The sequence below is a fragment of the Anolis sagrei genome, chromosome 3, assembly GCF_037176765.1.
Source record: "Anolis sagrei isolate rAnoSag1 chromosome 3, rAnoSag1.mat, whole genome shotgun sequence".
Taxonomy (NCBI): domain Eukaryota; kingdom Metazoa; phylum Chordata; class Lepidosauria; order Squamata; family Dactyloidae; genus Anolis; species Anolis sagrei.
Window position 1 is genome coordinate 32,122,920 of NC_090023.1, and position 18,094 is coordinate 32,141,013.

At 40.4% G+C, this 18,094-nt stretch overlaps 1 protein-coding gene across 3 annotated transcripts in view; it reads left to right on the top strand.

Annotated features, from left to right (window-relative positions):
• The window catches only part of MTUS2 (microtubule associated scaffold protein 2), a 386,111-nt gene that overhangs the window by 256,964 nt on the left and 111,053 nt on the right, over positions 1 to 18,094 (top strand). For all 3 annotated transcript variants that reach the window (XM_060770880.2, XM_060770879.2, XM_060770881.2), the window contains exon 5: positions 17,788 to 17,949. In XM_060770880.2, the coding sequence (XP_060626863.2) occupies positions 17,788 to 17,949 (162 nt within the window). The remainder of the gene's footprint in view (positions 1 to 17,787; positions 17,950 to 18,094) is intronic.

Sequence of the window (18,094 nt, forward strand, 5' to 3'; positions counted from 1 at the left end):
CTTACTGTAGCAGTTGTGTATGATGGTTAAGCTGAGGATTGTTGCATCCAAATAGAAAGTCCTACTAAAAAAAAAAAAACAGCTAAAGAAGCAAATAATGTGGACATCTGGTTGAAACTTCCGGAGACTCAAGGATGAGAGCGCATGAAACAGTTTTGATGAAGCCCCAATTGCTTTTTGCTAAAATTGGAAACTTTTCCAGATGTACCAGAAGCTGCTGCCACAGCCAAATCTTTATCTTGCTATTTCTGTGTTCCCTGAGATACGAAAAGATTTGCTGAAAGTGCAAAGTGTTTGGCTGGCAGTTGTAATTGCTGCATAATTGCTGTACCGCATGAGGGACCGCAGGGTTTTCTTAGGCAACAGTCAACTTATTTAAGATACAAAAGGAATGATAACTACAGTGTATATGAAATGGTATGTATAGGCATATTAGACACTTAATGAGAGAAAGGTGAGAAATGGTGGGAACATTTTCCAAATATCCTGAAAAGTGAATATCAAGGGGGAGGGGGGGAAGGAATATAACAGTATCTTTAAGACTTGATGGTTTTGACTTTGTCATGAGCTTTTGCGGATATAAAGCCACTTGCTGAAATGCAAACTACAATTATAATTTGTAGACATTTACTGGAGGATCTGTTCACTCCTTGGCCATAAATCCAGTGGAGAATCTTATGTAATCTGTAGTTCTGAGAATTGTCACTCTCCTCCATCTGTCATACATTGTGATATTAAAACTTGCAATTCCACACAAGGCTACTTTGAGCATGTAAGCTAAATAAAGGCTGGGTTGCTATGAGTTTTCCAAGCTGTTTGGCCATGTTCCAGAAGCATTGACAAGCTGGAATGTGTCCAGAGGAGGACGACTAAAATGATCAAGGGTCTGGAGAACAAGCCCTATGAGGAGTGGCTTAAGCAGCTGGGCATGTTTAGCCTGAAGAAGAGAAGGCTGAGAGGAGATATGATAGCCATGTATAAATATGTGAGAGGAAGTCACAGGGAGGAGGGAGCAAGCTTGTTTTCTGCTTCCCTGGAGACTAGGACGCTGAACAATGGCTTCAAACTACAAGAAAGGAGATTCCATCTGAACATGAGGAAGAACTTCCTGACTGTGAGAGTCATTCAGCAGTGGAACTCTCTGTCCTGGAGTGTGGTGGAGCCTCCTTCTTTGGAAGCCTTTAAACAGAGGCTGGGTGGCCATTTGTCAGGGGTGATTTGAATGCAATATTCCTGCTTCTTGGCAGGGGGTTGGACTGGATGGCCCATGAGGTCTCTTCCAACTCTTTGATTCTATGATTCTATGATTCTCTCCAGACATTTCGCCCACATCTGTGGCAGGCATTCTCAGAGGTTGTGAGGTATATAGGAAACTAGGCTGTTTCTAGACATGAATACTGTTCTTTCCATGTTACTGGAAAAGTTGATTGGCAACTTTTCCACAAGTTCTGTAAGAGAAATAAAGTATCCAAAAATACTTTTAAAGACATATTATTTCTGTCCTTTTTTTAGAAGGTGGCAAATTGTTACCTAGTAGCATTTGATAAATATTTTACAAAACAATTTATTCCCTTCCTATCTAAATTCATGAATTACTCATTGCATAGCAACGTCTTCTCCCCTCCAGGCAGACAGCCGTATTTGCCACAAACTGTTTTAAAAATGAAAGCTGTTCCAAGATAAAGGTGGGTTTCATTAATTAATTAGCACTGTAATGCGATCCCTTGCACAGCTGCAAGTACTTTTACCTAAGATTGCGTAGAGCATGAGAGCGGGTAATGATCATTTCTTATCTAAACCACTTCAGATGATTTATTCTTTTTTTAAAAAAAAAAAAACTTTTACATTGCAGTTTAAGACAAGGTTGTCACATCATGCTGCACTGACTTTGTACCAGCAAGCAGATTGCATTAATCTTTTCAGGTCTCATGCTGGGAAAAGGGGAAAGAGAAACTGAATTGTCTTTCCATCCCAGTGGTTCTCAACCTGGGGTCCCCAGATGTTTTTGGCCTACAACCCCCAGAAATCCCAGCCAGTTTACCAGCTGTTAGGATTTCTGGGAGTTGAAGGCCAAAAACATCTGGGGACCCCAGGTTGAGAACTACTGTAATCCATCCAAACATGTTAGAATGGTAGAAGGCTAAGTTTAAAGTAGGTCTTGGGAGTAGAAGGGGATGAGCAACTGTATCTCTCCAGATGTTTTTGATCTGCTACTCTCATCATCCACAGCCAAAACATCCAATGGTAAAGGCTTATGGGGGTTAAACCGCTGAGCTGCTAAACTTGCTAACTGAAAGGTCACAGGTGTGAATCCAGAGAGCAGATGAGCTCTTGCTGTTAACCCCAGCTTCTGCCAACCTAGCAGTTTGAAAACATGCAAAAGTGAGTAGATCAATAGGTACCGCTCTGGTGGGAAGGTAATGGCGCTCCATGAGGTCATTCCAACCACATGACCTTGGAGGTGTCTGTGGACAGCGCCGGTTCTTTGGCTTAGAAATGGAGATTAATACCAATCCCCAGAGTAGGATACGACTGGACTTAATGTCAGGCGAAAACCTGTACCTAAAAGGTTATGGGAGTTATAGTCATTTAATGAGAATTGCAGCTAGTGCGATGTAGATGGCAGAATGTCAGACATGGAAGGAGATGATCCATACTGAAAACTATTAGGGAATTCTCCCAAAATAGCAGAGCATCCAAAAATACAAACAGGATACTTAACTGAGCCGTCAGCTCATAGTGAGTGGAAAGGTGAAGTGTTGTATGGCTGCAAAAGAATTTTGAGCTTAGCAGGTAAAGATGCAGAGTTCAATCTTTAAAGCTACTAAAAAAAGGTTCATTTAAAAATAAGAACTACATTCCTTGATAGGAAATAATTGAGTCTAAGCTTCTCTCTAACTCCATAACTTCTGAATTCCAAAACAAGAGGATACACCTCCAAACACTACTTTTCTTCAAACACAGAGAGTAGAGAAAGGTCTGACTGCAAAGTTGGAAAAAGAAGTCTTAAACAAAGGCACACAGCCTGAAGAGTATCCATTCTACTTCACCAATCCAAATGATCTCAGCGCCTTAATGCTTTTTAAAATGAAGTAACTATCTCTATGGAAGGTACCATCAAGTTAATTGAAATCCATCTCTAAGGTTCAGAATCACAGTAGTGATGTCTGGCTATTGAGGGGTTCTGTTTGAGACCTGTCAAATTCCTTCTGTCCTTTTACAGTATGAAAGCTGTGGTTGTTTATGAATTGTGAAGGAATTTCAAATCAGATGAAAGGCAATGGTGGAGTTCATTAAAGAGTAGGAAATAGACCTATGGCAAGTAACACCATTGGAAAGTACATCTAACTTTACAAGACTTCATTGTTCCAGTGATCAGGGCTTCATGCAGGATTTCTTCTCTTGTTTTTGGAAGGTTAGAATAGCTTCTATTGATCTTTCACTGACGTTTTGATCATGTCCAAACTCCAGAAACATGGAGTTTCTGTAACAGTCACAGGCCCATATTGAGATCTTAGAGTAGGCTTAGCACAGGACATCCAAGTCCATTAATTAAGTCTAGATGAGCTTTAGATGTTCTAAGCCGGAGAGCTGGCATTGTCTGTAGACTCCCCCCAAGGTCATGGAATGCTGTTACCTTCCTGCAGAAGCAGTACCTATTGATCTACTCACATTTGCATGTTTTCAAACTGCTAGGTTGACAGAAGCTGGGGCTAATAGTGGGAGCTCACCTTGCTCCCCAGATTCGAACCACCAACCTTACGGTCAGCAAATTCAGCACCTCAGTGGTTACCCAGCTGCACCATCAAGTACATTCTATAAAAGCTAAAATTCCTGGTCATTGAATAGGTGATTAAACATAGCTGTCATATGAAAAAGGCTCTTTACGCATTAAAAAGATAATAAATCATACTTTTTTCTAATACTTTTTTCCTAACACTAAAGGCAATCCATTCCATCACCATTAATTCTGTCCAGTTTTTTTTCTTTCTTTCTTCATTTATTTGGTATTGTTTTGAAAGGCAATGGTGGGGTTGTACAAGATCAGAAACCTTTCCACTTGAATGATCCCATGCACTTAATATATGAAATGGGTTTTTCCCCCCCACCGATAATCTCCTCAAGGTCTTAAGTGCCAAGCAGTCAAATAGTCTTCTCAAGGTCTTAACTGCTCAAATTTACAAAGAGCTGAAATTAATAGGATATTTCTACTTAATGCCCTACTACAATTTTATATGCGATAAATGGGCAAATGCATTTATCAGCCAACGTCCTAATTAAGAAAAATAGCTCAGCTAAGGAGCCATGTAATTATACAGATGCCTCTTCATAATGTTAGCACCTTTCCCCTCCCAAAGGCAAAGGCAGATTAAGAAGCTAAATTCATTATTGTAGACACTGAATTGCTTTCAAACTAATAAATGCAACCACAAAAACCCCTTCTAGAATCTCAGCTTGTGAAAATATGGTCCACTCTCATTGGCTTGTTATGTAGCAGAATAATGGGTTTAACGTATTATAGAATCATTGAATCGTATAGTTGGAAGTGACTTCCAAGGGCCATCCCGTTCAACCCCATGCCAAGAAGCAGGAAAATTGCATTCAAAGCACCCCTGACAGATAGCCATGCAGCCTCTGCTTAAAAGCCTTCAAAGAAGGAGCCTCCACCACACTCCTGGGCAGAGAGTTCCACTGCTGAACAGCTCTCACAATCAAGAAGTTCTTCCTAATGTTCAGGTGGAATCTCCTTTCTTGTAGTTTGAAGCCTTTCCTGTGGTTGTATTAGTAGTTTATATCCTATTGTTAAACCTTACTGCAATAGCCTCAAATCAGTTATCATTTTATATTAACACTTATATAAATCATATTGGTTAAATAGATTTTCTCTCATTGGACCTTGCTTCACATTGTTTAATTTTAGAGATTATTGTTAAAAGGTGTGATGCAAGGGTTCCAATTGCACACAGAATTGGGTATTCTTAAAATTTTGCTGTGGATTAAGATTTTCTGATACTTATAGCACATTCATTGAAATCAGTGGGAATTAAATGTTAGAATTCACTTATTTCTGTAAACCTATTCTTCCATAATTCAATCTTGTTATCAATGGGCAGGGTGAAATGTTCTCAACCTTTGTTCAAATGCCATGATAACTTTAAATCTTACATTCTGATTTTAGCCAGCCAAGTTTTGTTCTAGGAAGGCCTCTCCCATCTTAATTGGTTAGAGCAGGCATAGGCAAACTAAAGCCTGGGGGGTGAATGCGGCCCCCTGGGTGCTTACCTCAGGCCCTATTCATTTTCCCTGTCCTCTTGGTAGAAGGACACGGCATCCTGCTGCATCCTTATGCCAACAAGATGGGAGAGGAAGGCATGTAGTTGCTGAAAGCCCACTGGAGCGCTCTCAACCACTTTGTGCTCTCGACCTCCTCCTGGCATAAGGACAGTGCAAGCGACCCCATTGGTATACTAGGTGGATGACTTGAAGAAGGCACATGAGCACTCTCAATCGCCACCTGTCCCGCCCTCTTCCAGGTATAATGCCAAGAGGATAGTCCGGGGATGGGAGGAGGAGGATGGGGATCAGGGGGAGGATCAGGGCAGTCGCCATGTGTCCCATCGTCCTCCTGACATAAGGATATTTATTATTATTTATTTATTTACAGTATTTATATTCCATCTTTCTCACCCCAAAGGTGACTCAGGGTGGATCACAATGCACACATACACGGCAAACATTCAGTGCCATTTTTAGTCATACAAGACAGACAGATAGAGGTACATCAGTCCCAACTATTCTTAAAATTTAGAATTAGCATCTTATATTGCCATGTTAATTGTCCCTGAAATTATAGCAAGGAAGTATTTAAACTCACACAACTATTATGCATTTTCCAACTTTGGTGCCTGGAAGTTATGCTCGATTCCGGCCACAGGGGGTGCTGTTGCTTCATCCACTATGACGCCGAGCTCTTTTGATTTTAGTATTTCCTCCTTGTTCTTTGATCACCGGCATTTTTATGGTGTCGTAAAATACCTTCCTGCTTTAAGCACTGTCTAATTTCTCTACTCACAGCTTTGCTGTTTTCGAACTGCTTAGGTGGACATTAAGCTAGACTTAACAGTCGGGTGCTCAATCCAACTTGGGCTTCGAACTTGCCACCTTCTAGTCAACGGTGATCTATTGCTGCTGGCGATTAACAATCTGTGCTACAGCCCAGTGAACGGTCCCATTCTTATGCTGGGAGGAGAACCTGAGGATGACCCATGCCCTACCCTTCTCCCTCCTGGCCCGGTCCTCTCCTGGACCCTCCACTTCCCAGGCCTGTGCCCGCCTCCTCTTTCTCCTTTCCCAGCCCTCCTGTCCAGGCCTCAAGACAAAAATGTTTACCCATGCCTGGGCTAGAGGCTTGTCTGCTGTATTAGCTGCAAAGAAATGTAAAATCAATCTAATCAAACAACTGACAGATCTCACTTTGGCTTTCATTCAGCTAAAACTTAACACCCAGTTCTCCATCTTTCCATCTGACACTGTCATAAAGGAAAGTCCAATAGCGGCTGATTTTTTCCCTGGGTAACAGGTAATTATGTCCACAGTCCATTGACCCAAATTCCAAGTGGAATAGGAATACAAACATAGGCCCAGGCCAGTTGATGGGTGAATACATAGGATGCTACTGTGTCTTATAAAAAGCCAAGCTGAACTTCAGACATTCAGAGATATTTGTAAGAAACCTGGTTCTAAAGCAGCAGCATGACCTTTAGCTGAATCAAGATCAGAGAGCTGGTCAATGAAGCATCATGCCCACACACGCAATGGTGTCATTTGAAGGGCAGTTGCTTACTGTCACTTGTGACTGCAGGCATTCTATTGTTAAATCTTCAAGGAGAATCTAAAAATGCAGGCAATCATATTATAGAATCTTAGGACTGGGAGGAACCACGATGGACATACAGTCCATCCGCTTGCCATGCAGAAATACAGAATCAAAATACTTAAATATTCATTCATATCAAGGGAAGTCCAACAGCTGCTGATTTTTTTCAACCTCTATTTAAAGACCTCCAAAGATGGAAGGTCTGCCACCAGTCCATTTCACCTTCACACAGCGATCACAGTAAAGACGTTCTTCCCAGTATTTACAGGTCACTTCCAACAGTTTTCATCTCCACCAGGAAGAGGTCTGTTGTAAAGCTTGTATTATCATTCCTGTTACTCAGAAAGTTTAACTTTCCAACCCTATGAGCTCTGTCTCCAATATACCACTCAGTCCAACAGAACCCCATCCTGCATAGTTTGGCACTGTGTAGATAACTATGACAGTATGAAATATATCTGTGAAATGTAAATTCAATTTATTCCTTTCATTCTGATTTAGAAGATAACTGCTAGCAACCTGCAATGGCTTTTGCCAGCTCTGTGGAAAGCAGGCAGTAATGGATTTGGATTCAAACTTTCTGACAGCATGTACTGTAAGGATTGGATATGGTGAAAAGGCAACACCCCTAAAGTTAGAGCTTTGCTCATGTCTTCAGGAAAAACATCATTCTTTCATGGGAACAGCAAGAAAGGATGGCTGTTGGGGACACATAATTTCAGCAGATGTCTTACTTTGCCATAAGCTTATAGCTCTAATTGGGTGTATCTTGCCAAACAGGAGGAGCTCTTTAAAGAAGGGATGTGACTCCTTATCTTTTGATTGGTGCATCTGCTCTATTCAGGCTAGAATGGAGGCTTAGAAGCAGGCATCGTGCCATGCTAGCAGATGGATGCTGATGTATAGCATGATAGAGAATTGAGATGTGGGGGAATTTGGGTCCCACCCAGGAATGTCAAAATGGCAGCCAAAAAGCAGTTTCCGTATTTTGATTGTTCCTGTATGCCAGTTGTAAGCTTGATTTTTAGTCTGAAAGGGGGTTTCTTAGAGAATGTCAGCATTCGTATTTAGGGGGCTGAGCATGACATTTCAACACACCTGCTTCATTTCAAGTACACCTGCTCGGGTTGCTACAATTTTGCATGAAGCTTTTGCTCGTGCGCCAGCAAGCACCAGGGTGACATTCACAATGTCTTGGGGAACCAGCTGTGCACCAAGAGTTTTACAGCCAAAATCAAAGCTGAGACAGGAAGCTTTGTCATGTGACTTGTTTCTTCATCCAACACACAGCAAGAAATGCCTGGGAAGGAGCTTGGAAAAGTTGGCTTAAGGCTACAGAGGCCTGGCCAATTCTGGAAATTTTATTCCAGAAATTAACTTTTGTCAGCTGTAGTTTGGGAGTGAGAGAATGTAAGTCTGATGGGAAGAGCCAGAATGGTGTAGTGGTTTGAGCATTGGACTACGATGCTTGAAATCAGGGGTTGATTCCCCACTTGACCTTGGGTGAGTCACTCACTTTTAGCCCCAGAAAGCCCTGTGATATATTCAGTGTAGAGTCACTATAGTTTGGAAACTATGGCACCCAACAACAAGCTCTGACCAGATTTTAATGTTTTCCTTTAATATTTTCCCCATAAACAGTAACAGTTTAAGAGTCTACTAACTACTACTGATATTTTTCTTTATCATTATTTATCATTATTTATAGACAGGAGATGAGTAGCATTTCCTCTTATTTAGGATAACTGGTGGCACACTGGGTTTAAACCCCTGTGCTGGCAGGACTGGTCACAGGTTCAAATCTGGGGAAAGCGCAGATGAGCTTTCTCTAACAGCTACAGCTCCTAATGCAGGGACATGAGAGAGGCCTCCCACAAAAATGGTAAAAATATCAAAACATCCAGGCGTTCCCTGGGCAACATCCTTGTAGACAGCCAATTGTCTCACACCAGAAACAACTTGCAGTTTCTCAAGTTGCTCCTGACATGACAAAAAAACAAAAAAAAACTGGCTCAGATCTACCTATGTTAGGGCCTACCTGATAGCAATATTATGGGAACAGAAATCACTCCTACCATGTTGACATCAAGGTACTGAAAAATATTTGGTTAGCTCAGCCAAGATTGGAGAATGAATCACAAGGAAGTGACAACAATAAAACTGAGAACTTCATCTCATGGGGAAAAATAGCCCCATTTTGCCGCTTTTATTAATGGCTTGGATGGGGCCTGCCGAGCACCATCAGACGACACCGAAAGGTGCTTCCTCTACCACCACAGGGAGGAAAGTGTATTTTGTGTAGCTCCAATGGAGCAATCTGCACTTTCCTCCCCATTTCCCCGTATGATGCGGAAAAGGGCGGCAGGGTAACACGCATTGCTGATGAGGACAGGGTGCCAATGCATCTTGTCCTGTCCCCTCTGAATGATGGGGGAAGGAGGGAAGGTGAGCAGGGTGCCATGAGCTTCCCCGCACGCCTTCCCTTTTGGCCATGTGAAGAGGTCCTAGGATTCTGCAGACCTGGGATAACTCATAGAATCTAATTGCATGCTCATTTGGTTAACCTGTTTCTAGAATCCAGATTTCTTGTCCTTCTGTATAAATAGAGCTTGAAATTTTCTGTAGTGGCCTCACAAAAACCAATTCTGATCTCCCTAACTCTTTCATTCAAGTGCCTTTAGAACAGCGGTTCTCAACCTGTGGGTCCCCAGGTGTTTTGGCCTAGAAATCTCAGAAACCCCAGCCAGTTTACCAGCTGTTAGGATTTTTGAGAGTTGAAGACTAAAACATCTGCAGACCCACAGATTGAGAGCCACTACTTTAGGAGAACGGATGAAGTCACATATTTTCACCAGATACAAGGAGATTGCTGGTGGCTTCTACTGCTGCCACCTTTATACAGTGTAATTGTGTGGACGGGTTTAAAGACCTTGAACGTCATGCAACACCTGATACCGGTTTTGCAGCCTCCAGCTTCTCAAACACATATGTACAAGCAACAAGTGAAACTTGGTGGCACACTGAACTGAGGACATTTTGACAGCAAACCAGGAAATCCCTTTTAAATCAAAGAAGATATTCTCATTTATCATCATTTACTGACAAATTTGGGCTATAACCGGGGGGATACACATCCTGCACACTTAAAATGAGCACTTCCTATTTATTTAAAGAGATCTTCCAAGCTTGGCATTTCTGACAGTGCAGCAAAGCATTTGTGTGTGTGTGTGTGTATGTGTGTGTGAGAGAGAGAGAGAGAGAGAGAGAGAGAGAGAGAGAGAATATGAGTGTGTTCAGGAGAGGAGGATTGTTCACTGTTAAAGTAGCTGATCCATGATTTAAAACCACATAGAAAACAGATTTCTGTACTTGAAGGGTTAGGAATTGTGTCGCCCTCCAGATGTTGCTGGAATACAATTCCCAGCAGTCTTAGCATAATTAATGGTGAAGAATGTGGGGGTTGCATGTCAATAACTTCTAGAAGACTACTGTGCATGGGCTGAAATCATCCTGTCCAGTATTTCAAGAGAGAAACTAGCACACTTAGGGGACCAAACAACATCAAAGAGTTGTCAAGATGGAAAAAGCCATTAATGAAGAGGAACATGCAAGCTAGGAGAGGCTGCAACAGTTTACCTTTTCTGAACCTACAGGGAATAGCAAGTTCCTCCCCTTCTTCTCCTTTCCTCACTCCTGAATTAATTGAGTGTGAATTACTGTTGCATTTCAAACTCCGTTTGCAGCAATGAAGTAAACTGATAAGAAAGGTGGAGGTAGGTGGAGGAGAAAGACAATGGAACATTGTAGAGGCATTTGAAAAAGTGGAGCAGCACAAATCGAAATGATCTTAATCCTACATCTAATACAAATTAGAGTGGGCCTCATAAATCAATCCAACTTCTATAAGTTTTAACTTACCAAGTTCTCATTGATTCTGTGAGTCTACTCTAGTTGGGGTTTGCAGAATATTGTGTCATAATAAAATAAGGGATTATATAAAGTGTACTACTAAGATTCATTGCACTTCAACTTACTTCTTTTTTATCTCAGTGGAATTGGGATTTTGAATGTTATACTCTCAGAGTCATTCATTCCCTTGAGAATAACTGTAGAAATAAGTATGATGAGAGATAGAAAACATGAATAAATATATTCTACTCCAGTGTCTGCTGAAGCCTTTAAGATTAATGTTACCGTCTTACTGTGAAGTAATCATGATTTTAATACATTGTATTTAAGATACCGAATATATTTTTGTTTTATTTTAATAAACTATTTTGCACGTTTCTTCCTTAGTACAACAGTTTCAGTCTGTGTGATTCACATATACAGTTTATATGGTGCTCTTGCAATAGAATGAAGGAACTTTGCAAAATCCATGGATCATCTTGAAGATGTTACAATCATACGCACACACATACACATATATATCTTGAGATCCCTCATTTGTATGCTTATCAGGACTCTGGGATGCTGCGCAGGTGTTTGCTTGCAAATGTACATCCCTTTGCAATAATGACAGAGTGTGAACTCTGACTTGGAGAAATCAGTCACTTATATTAGGTGCCTTCAGAACAAAATGATCACTCTGCTTTAGCGCTCCCTCCCTTGTCAGAGTTCTAAGCCTGGCTCCTAAGAAAAGACATACTGGGCATATTTTACTGCTCTTCTGAAAACTCTTCTCTGCCCCTTCCTCTCCACTGTTACATCTCCAAATTCGTAGTTTGGCACAACAATAACAGTACATCAAGGCTCCTTGGTTATTGCCTGATAAGCTCCTATTCTGGAGCTTCTGATTACAAAAACTCGGTTTAAGGCATTGGCTAAAGGTGGATTCCATTTCTCCATATTCTTTCTGGCTTTTTTTTCATATTGAGCTGAGAGACTTCGTTTCTTCCTTTCTCTAATTGCTACCCAAGATGAGTAAACTGTCATGCCATGGATATATCATGAGAAGACATGGTTAATCAGCAAGACAAAAATACTTGGTAAGGTAGTTGGAAAAGAGGAATGCCACAGATATGATTAGACTCAATCAAGGAAGTCATTGACCTTTGGAAGACCTGAGCAGGGCTTTGGATGACTTGAAGGTCTCTAATTCAAGGGGTCACCATAAGTAGGAGTCAGCTTGATGGTGGGTAATAAAAACAATATTTCTGACCATCATCACACAACACAATAACCAAGGGAATTGTGATACTTGGTGACTTTTATGTCAGTGGAGCAATTAATGCATACTGTGAAGCTTTCTACACGTCAAGGGGACTGTCCAAGGTGCTGAACCTTATCCGTGAATGTTTCAGACTAAAAACTATTTTAGATGCATATCACTCTAACATGGGAGCTACTATCTGCCACTGACTTTGCTCTATGATTTGCTCATTGTGGTATGGATGCTTCCTCTTTTCAAGAAGACATAACAATATTTTTAACATATTCTTTCTTTTTGAAAGCTTTGCTTTTGTTACACTGTCTGTAAACAGTGTCAGTCAACGATGCATGTACACATGCATCGTTGACTGACCTCACTTTGCATACAATGGCATTTCCCAGGATGTTCTTGCTTGGTGTATATATAGGTCATATTTCAGTTGGCCATTCCTTTTTTATACTAATCTGTTACTAACCTCACATGTTTGCTATATTTCTAAGATGATTATTCATTCCAGATTGCATTTTATACTACATAACCTGGATTTTTCTTTCTTTCTTTTGGGTAATGAAAGAGCTTTCGCAAAAGGGATTACGCAACTTCCCTTGACACCTCTCACTTCAAATAGAAGAATGACTTGTATGCTGGAATTCAGCTGGATTTGTAAATTGAAATGTTCTCTATATAATGCATTTGGAATTAGAGAATAACAGATAAGCAAAGAGGTATTCAGGGTTTTTTAATGTCATTCATTGTGTTCTACATGGCAAATAGTAATAATAAAACATTTACTTTGTAAAGGCAACTTCGGTGATTTTAGTCTTTGAATTTCAATTGGCTAGAGAGACGGAGTGAGCTAAAGAAAGAAGTCCACATACATACAAGTTGCTCAAATGGCCTTATAATCACAATTCCATATAACTCATGCCACATCAGCAAAAGTGCTATGCCTATTAGCAGGGCCTTCTAAGGGAATGTTCATAAACTCTTGAACTCCTTTTCAATCTAAGCTAGCTTCTGCCCTGTTGTCCTTCCACTGGCAGGCAAATACATTTTTGTTTGGTAAGTTTTTGGTTAGGGTTTTAGAGGGCACACTGTATAACAGGTATGTACTACCATTAGGCAAAGCAAGGCAGCTTTTGGCACCTGAGTTTGGATGTGTGTTCCTTTTAATAAGAAAATTTCATGTCTAAAAAGTAACATCAATTATTTTCGCCTGCTAGATGTTACATTTGGGAAAATAAAGTTAGAGATATTGGTTTTTTTTTAAAAAAACAGCATAATGATATCATATAATGCTATTACTTTTCAAATGTAATGAGTATCATTGCCTCTAAAATATTGTTTGAAGGGATTTCGGTCTGTCTAGGGATTCTTTCTCTATTTTTAAATTTATTTTTTTAAGAAGAAAAAGAGTGACTAAAATGTCATTTTTTACTCTTAAAGAAATGACCAATCTGTGATGTGTTCCATTCAAAACATAATAAATAATTGAAATTGAATCCCGACAAGACAGAGGTGCTCCTGGTCAGTAGTAAGGCCAAGCAGGGTATAGGTTTACAGCCTATGCTGAATGCAGTTACACTCCCTCTGAAGACAAAAGTTCGCAGCTTGGGAGTGATCCTGAGCCCAGGTCTTTTTGGCCAGGGGAGCTTTTTCACAATTAAAACTTGTGTGCCAGTTGTGGCCATATCTTGGGAAGTCAGACTTGGACGTGGTAGTCTGCACTCTTCTTACATCTTGAATAGACTACTGCAGCGTGCTCTATGTGGGGTTGCCTTTGAAGACTGTTCAGAAGCTTCAAGTAGTCCCAACGGGCGGCAGCCAGGTTCCTTACTGGAGCAGGGTACAGGGATCACACAACCGCCCTGTTGTGTCAGCTTCACTGGCTGCCAGTCTGCTACCAAGCACAATTCAAAGTGCTTGCCTTAGCCTATAAAGCCCTAAATGGTTCCGGCCCAGTTTACCTATCCAAACGTATCTCCCTCTATGAACCATCTCAGAGGTTAAGATTGTCTGAAGAGGCACTGCTCTCGATCCCACTCCCCTTGCAGGTGCAACAGGACCTTCTCAATGGTGGCCCCTCAGCTAAGGAACTCACTCACCAAGTAAATTAGATCAGGCCCCTCCCTACTGACCTTCAGGAAGAAAATGAAGACATGGATGTGGGACTAAGTCTTTGGACAATGATTCTCAGTGCAATTATTATTTCTTAGTGCAATAATGAGCAATGCAATTGACAACTAGAATGGCTCCAGGAATATTCTTTTGGATTGTGTGATTTTAATTCATTATTTTATGATTGATATGTTCTAATTATGTGGTTTTAAAGTATATGCTGTTTTATTCTATATATGTATTCATGGCACTGAATCGTGCCTTGTGAGCCGCCCTGAGTCTCCTTCGGGGTGAGAAGGGCGGGATATAAATGCAATAAATAAATAAATAAATAAATAAATACAGGCTTGTATGTCATTTTTAATAATGTTTCATACTCTAGCAATTACAAAAAACAATACCTTTTTGTGTAAGAACTTGAAAGATACAGAGCCAAACTGACAACTCTCTTATATCCCATCCTGTAGCCAACCAATTTCATATGTGTGTTTAAGATGGCAATCTCTTTAAGAAGAAGACAAAAGGCTTAAATCCATCTCCTATTTTAATCCCACAAACAGCATTTCGTTCCTTTCTTTTCAATGTGATCATACATACAGCATTCTCCCAATGACATGCTGTGTGTTTCTCGCCTTTTCTTTATTCTTCTTCAGTCTGTTTGCAAACATGCCCCCCGCCCCCCCCCCCCACCCCCGCCCCACGCTCCAAAACATTGTAATCCTTCAATCCCATCTACTCCAAGCCTGGCCTTTGAAGAAAATGTTTTTAACAGACTTATTTCCATGTATATGCAAATAATTTAGCAGGGATTATTTTCTGAGATGGGGAATGTTAAAAGCAAAGAGAATATATAAGGGTAATTGTTGTATCTTAGAGATGCAATTAAAACAAGTGAACAGTTTGTGATTAAATATGAAAATGAGATCAAATGAATGTACAGACTGAAGCTGATTTTTTTCTTTAAAAAACATTATCCTCCAATTCTGGGAAATATTTATAAGAAAAGACTGAAAACCCAGCACAGCAACTTTACCATTGCATTTGTGTTCTGGAAATATAGTATAGACTGAATATCCCTTATGTGGAATTCCAAAATCCGAAACACTCCAAAATTGTCCACAAGAATGGCTGAGTTTGACACCTTTGCTTTCTGATTTACTTTATACAAACTTTATTTTATGCACAAAATTATGAAAAATATTGTGTAAAATCACCACCAGGCTATATACTTTTACATGTGTATGAATCAAAAATGAATTTTGTTTTTAGACTTGTGTCACACATCCAAGATACCTTATTATTATCATATATATACAAGTGATTTATTTTATTTCATGTCAAATGCACTGCATAAATAAGTATAAAATTGATAAAATAGAGGGATCACAAGCGGCTAAATAATTTAGACCAAAAACAGGCAACAGTGACTGCACTGTCTGTAGCTTTAAACAATTCCTCCTTTGTGCATGAGGCAGGGCATTGTGGGCAAGCATACAGATGCTGAGTTCTTTGTTCTGCTCCACAGTCATACAAGGTAGAGGATTCTTCTAGATAATGCCATTTAGCCAGGTTGTCTTTTGATCTGCTCACTCCATCTCTGAGTCTGCTCAGGGGTGGCCAAGTTGCCCATTCTTGATTCACCCTTGGAGGCAGATCCTGATGGAGGGCAATCCATTTGGGATTTCCCAGTTTAGCTGTCCAGAGGGATACTCTTGCTGTTGCTGAGTGGTGCTCAGAGTGCTAAGAGGAGTGGTGGCTTCATGCGTGGTGGTTCTCATGAAGCTTTTCTTAGATTTAAATCTACTGAGAGGAGGCTGATAGCCAAGCATTGGATGGCTTTCATTGCATGGCCAAAACTCAAAAGCATTGCTTTACAGCAGGGGTCCTCAAACTAAGGCCTAGGGGCCAGATACGGCCCTCCCAGGTCATTCACCGGGCCCTCACTCAGGTTCAACCTAAGTCTGAAATTACTTGAAAGCACACAACAGCAACAACAACAGCAACAATCCTATCTCATCAGCCAAAAGCAGACCCACACTTCCCACTGAAATATTTGTTAAAATTGTTTTTCATTTTAATTATTGTATTAAGTGTTTTTTGCCCTACAAATTAGATATGTGCAGTGTGCATAGCATTTCATTCATGGTTTGGTTTTTTTTTTTTCAAATTATAATCCAGCCCTCCAACAGTTTGAAGGACTGTGACCTGGCCCTCTGTTTAAAATGTTTGACGACCCCTGCTTTACAGCAATACAGGCTATCACACTGTACATACATATGGTAATATAGTAATAATTTATCTTCAAAACAAAGGTTTGGTTTGTACATTTATGGAAAACTTGCCTTTGTGAGCTGAATTAGTAACCTTTTCAGGTTAAATTTTACCTGTGAGCCAAAGCTTCCTTTGAACATAAAATGTGTTTCTTACAATCCGATAGAAGAGTCTTGTTTTTTAGAGGTCTTTATATCGTGGAATAGGCAGTTGGGTGCTCAGCATTATCAGTCATACATGTGACTGGAATGTTTTCAAATCATAATACATTTTGTCACTTCCCCCTGAACTGACTGTACCAAACTGAGTGCGCACAATACACTCTTCCTTTACATTATACTGTATCACAGGGGTCCTCAAACTAAGGCCCGGGGGCCGGATATGGCCCTCCAAGGTCATATACCCGGCCCTCGCTCAAGGTCAACCTAAGACTGAAACGACTTGAAAGCACCCAACAACAACAATCCTATCTCATCAGCCAAAAGCAGGTCCACAATTTCCATTGAAATACTAATAAGTTTATATTTGTTAAAATTGTTTTTTGCATTACAAATAAGATATGTGCAGTGTGCATAGGAATTCATTCTTTTTTTTTTTTCAAATTATAATCTGGCCCTTCAACAGTTTGAGGGACTCTGACGTGGCCCTCTGTTTAAAAAGTTTGAGCCCCCCTGCTGTATCAATTGGTATGGAGGCACAAGCCCCTTGCCTGGTTCACAGCTCAAAGCCAAAGCTGACCATGTTGCAAAAATTCCATGATATAGCCATCTTCGATGACTGGTTTCACTTTATTTATCCTCACAGCAGTGCTGTGGTGGCTGAAAGGGTGCTTGGCCCTCTCATACAATTATCTTCCCTTTCCAAAACTTGCCATTGGGCTCACAACATGTGGGAAAAACAGGGATTGTGCTCTCTTCATTTCCCTACCTAGCAGTGTGGTTAATTCAGTTTTGAAAAGTACCTCATTTACAGTATCTTATTTACATTGAGAAAAAGTATCTCATTTACATTGAGAAGACAGTACAGAAAATGGGGTTAAGCACACCTCTCTTGGCACTTTTGCTCATATCAAAATAAGAGCCTTTCCTCCTCGTGGCCATTCTGATTTTTTAAATTAAATTGTAAGGTTTTTCTTCACCTCTCTCCATTGCTCCTCAGAAGACTGAATAGAATGAAGAAAGAACATGTTATGCTTCTTAATAAGTACAAGTTGGTGCCTTTGAAGTACCTAAAAAGTAACTTTGTCGTTATCCAAGTAGTTAAGTGAAACAAACTTTTCTTCCTTAGGTATTATAATTGCAAGTACAAATTTAGAAATGTGCATGTATTTTTATGAAGTTCTAATTAGTCTGGTTTTGGTCTCCCACAGGTTCAAACTTAGGGAATGAAGAGCAAATCACTCCTAAGGCAGTGGAGACTTCTAAAGAAGCACCCAAGGGAACCGGTAGGACTCCACCACAGGCATCACATAACACACCAGCTGCCCGTAAGAGTTTACTTCCAGCACCGAAGACGACCACAGCACCTGCTGGTGAGCTTTTCTTACACGAGTATCAGAATAGCTATACTATGTCTATGCATATAGCATATTTGCATGCTCCTAGAATGTGGGTTACATTGGACTTCTGATTTCCAACATCTTTATCAGTGACTTAGATGATGGAATCCAGGGTATT